At 52.3% G+C, this 3,698-nt stretch overlaps 1 protein-coding gene across 1 annotated transcript; it reads right to left on the bottom strand.

Annotated features, from left to right (window-relative positions):
* Positions 1-363: 363 nt before the first annotated feature.
* On the bottom strand, positions 364-1,904 carry Rprm (reprimo, TP53 dependent G2 arrest mediator homolog). The gene has a single exon (XM_021627194.2). The coding sequence runs from the start codon at positions 1,575-1,577 to the stop codon at positions 1,248-1,250; it is 330 nt and encodes a 109-aa protein (XP_021482869.1). The 5' UTR covers positions 1,578-1,904; the 3' UTR covers positions 364-1,247.
* Positions 1,905-3,698: the final 1,794 nt, after the last annotated feature.

Consider the following 3,698-nt stretch of genomic DNA (forward strand, 5'->3'; position numbering starts at 1 on the left):
GCTCCCTAAAGGCCGGCTTGGCAGGCTCCTCCTTTCATTAGTGGGGTAACCTAGAGTTCCCCAAGGAGCCTGGCAGGAAGTGTAATTTTCCCGCGGGGACCTACCTGACATCCGAGACAAAATGAAATTTAGAGTCACAAATATTCGAGAAAACAAAGGCTGCTGTTTTCGAAATGGCTTTTGTGTGTCACAAATCCCTGGGCTCTCTGTTGGACCCTTCCTCCTCTTCATAGGTCAAGCATATGCTATGAAGTGGGATCACAGCTCCGGCTAGGAGAAACCTCCTGGCCCGGGACCCAGACGCCGCAGGAGCAAACCTTCCCCTCTGCCAGGAGAATAGAGTGACTACCAAGAGGCCAGAAACAAAACACTTAAATGTTGCATTTATTAAGGAAATGTTAAATAAGAAAAAAGTCAAACGGTGTCACGGATATCAAGAGCACTTTTGTGGCGTAAACCGTGCAGACACGAGCTAAGAATTCTACTGCGTATCTCCGTCCCGGGCTGAGCTGGAGCGCTAGCCTCTCCAAGAGACCCGGCAGGAAATGCACTAAAAGAAAGCACTGGACCCTATTCACAGTCTCAGGCTCCCCTCCCCCCACCCCTTCTCCCAGAATGACAAAAACTGTAACCCGCAGGCAGGCAAACAGGCCACTAGGGCATAAAAGACTTATCAAATATTTGTATTCAAGCAAACTAACACAAACCCCTTAAAACCACAGGTTATTATCGATCAAAGTTCCCCTCTCCTAGCAGGACGCAAAACCCACAGGCATCTATGTTCCCATTAGATCTTCAGCGTGGTGTATAAACAGGTCACTTCTCCGGTCACCGGGTTACCCGTGCCTCTGGACACCCACCCACACCCACACCCCGCCTTTGTCTGCCTCTCCAGCTGTCCCCAGTGCCGGGCCCATCTGCAGGTGGAAAGGGGCCTTCCCCAGGTCCATCTCCCCGCATCCCAACCCAGCAGCCACTCCCAAAGTTCTGGTCCCTAATCGCCCTCTTTTGCCACCTGCTGCTGAGTCCCGAAGTCTGGGCGCTCCTCCACTCGAGTCTTGCTCGGGGCCTTTCGGAGAGCCATCAGAAATCGGTCTCTTTTCCCCAAAAGGCAGAAGTCAAGAGAGAAAAAAAAACTGACTCCGACAGGTTTGCTTTGCTCTGTCCGTGATGGTGACGGGGTGCATCGCGGCTGGCGGAGTCCTAGAGGTGCTGGGGGCACACGCTGTGGGCGACCCGAGGGCCACTCAGTAGGGCCCCACGACCACCGCCTCGACCTCTTTAGACGGCCTCCGGTCCTTCACCAGGAAGTTGATCATGCCTTCGGACTTGATGAGCAGGTTGCACCCGAGGAAGAAGATGCCGAAGACCACAGTGAGCGAGAGCACGCACATGACTGCTATCTGCACCACGCGCATGATGTACAGGCTGCGCTCGTCGGGGCCGCCCTCGGCGAAGCCATCGTCGGTCACCACCGACGCCTGTGTACAGCAGCGCACCGCGCGCTCCAGAGCCTCGCTACTGTTGGCCAGGAACAGGCCGGCCACGTCGGTCTGGTTGCCCAGCGCTGAATTCATTCCGGGAGCACTCCGGAGCCTGGGAGGCGAGGATCGGAGAGGTGGGGACCCGGGTGGCGGTGGCGCCGGGCGAACAGGTGCCGGGAGGAGGGCTTGGCTCGATCACTTGTGCGCTCGGGGCTCCTCAACTGCCCTTTCAAAGTCCCAGAGCCGTGGGTGTCTCGAGAACCTCTCCAGGGCGCGCCGCAAGCTGGCTCGTGTGCTGCCAGGGCAGTGCTGGTTGCCGGCGCACGCTCGACTGGGAGCTCTTGGAACTTGGCGGGTTGGGCCGGAGGGGGCCGTGGGAGGCGCGGGCCGTGGCGGTGGCCCGGCGGCTGCTCTGAGTGAGCAGCGGCCCCTGCTGGTGACAGAGCCGAGCTGCGCCCGCTCGGCCGGGAGGTGGGGGCGAGGAAAAGAGCGAAACTATAGCAGGCTTTGTGGCTCCTGCAATCCCAAAGGCCACGCAGAGGTCACCAAGCACTCCTGATGTGAAGAACAAGCAAAGAATTGGGGGAGAAAGGCTAAAAGTTGCAGAGGACTGGGTCGCATCAGCTCTTAAGTGTGTCCTTCGAAGCCACCCCTCTCACCTCTAAACAGATGTAAAGTGGCCAGGTACCAGATGGCGCTGGCGCTGGCCAAGGCACTGGCCCACTGCCTGTGTGTAACTGCAGCTAGTCCGTGTAGGCTTTCTAGTGGAGCAACGGAAGACAAGGGGGCGTGGAGAAGCTGGGAACTTCTCTTCTCCCTTTTTTTTTTTTTTTTTGCGGGGGGAGGGGATGATGGTGGTGTGGTGGTGGTATTGTTGTTTTAAGGAAGGGAGAAAGGATGAAAGTGTCAGAAACAGTAACAGCCACCCTCCTAGGAAAGCTATTACATTTGTAGTAAAGCGGGGTTGACAAGTAGATTTGAGGCCAAGGCAAGGGGTAGGATGAAGGAGGTGTTCTTCCGTGGTTCATGTGTGGAGGTGGTTGCCAAGAACAGGGTCATCTCTCTGTTGACGGAGGTGGACAGAGTGACCACTTCATTACAAATTTAATTACAGAGGAGGTTTTTTTTTTTTTTTTTTTTTTTTTTTTTGGATGAACGTCAAGTGTTTTTCTCCTTGGCAGAAAAATTTAAGGGAATTGCTCACCCATATCCATCAGCTAGAACGCTAGCCAGCATCTGGGAGCCTCCCTCCAGAAGCTGATGAACCCACTCACCCTCCCCTCCTCACCACTAAGCAAGCTGCAGGCGCTTCGGGGAGCTATGGAGTGGGTTCAGTCCTCCGTGATTGCTGTTGGTTCTAAGTTCTAGCGGAGGGCTCTTACAAACACACCATTTCATTTTAGGCTCCAGAACACTCAGGGTTCTCTCCTTCTCCGCTTCCTCCTCCTTCCCTTTCCTCCCTTATTCCCCTTCCCCAGTTCCCTTCGTTCTTTGTCTCTTTTCTTTCTATTACAATGGCTGGAATTGAGGGTTTGGAATTCAGTCCAAACTTTTGAAAGAATACTTTTACTACGTTTCTACTGAGATGTCGGAATTGTTTTGCCCTTCTTCTAGGCTCTTTTGGGTGTGGAGGTGGAGAGAGGATCTGTAATTAGTTCCATTGTTCTTGAATTGGTCATTCGAAGCCTTAGATTCCCGAGTTTGATGGCGATAGGCATGCAGAGAGCCTTTTCATTGCACTATATTTGCTTGTTAAATCCCCGCTGTAAGAACCATCCATTCCACATCCACGTCTCCTTGATGTCTTGGCACTATTTCATGATGCCTCCCTTCAAGCACAAAGGAGTGAGTTTCAGACACGATTTTTTAAAATTTTCTAGAAGCCTCAGTAAGTTCTAACCATCTAGATGTTTTCCTTATGGAGAATAGAGAGGCACAAAGAGCAAAGAACCAGCTTTCCAGGAATTACCCATACTTCCCTTGGCTTAGTTGCTCCAATTTTCACAATTCAGTCAGCCTTGAAAAATGTCTCAGCTTCAATAATTTCTGATTATTTTGTCAAATTTATCATTAATGGATCATAAATAATTCTTAAAATTTTTTTATCCAGGTGAATGAATAATAGTGGCTGCATCCAAGTTCAGTCTTTTCCACCCATGTCAGGCAGCTCAAAACTGCCTTGCAATCCCAGCTCCAGAGGGATCTTATGCCTCT

This window comes from Meriones unguiculatus, chromosome 8 (genome assembly GCF_030254825.1).
Source record: "Meriones unguiculatus strain TT.TT164.6M chromosome 8, Bangor_MerUng_6.1, whole genome shotgun sequence".
In the NCBI taxonomy this organism is placed as follows: domain Eukaryota; kingdom Metazoa; phylum Chordata; class Mammalia; order Rodentia; family Muridae; genus Meriones; species Meriones unguiculatus.

Excerpts from the sequence above, each read along its gene's own strand:
- Rprm (XM_021627194.2), bottom strand. The coding sequence starts at position 1,577 with ATGAATTCAGCGCTGGGCAACCAGACCGACGTGGCCGGCCTGTTCCTG.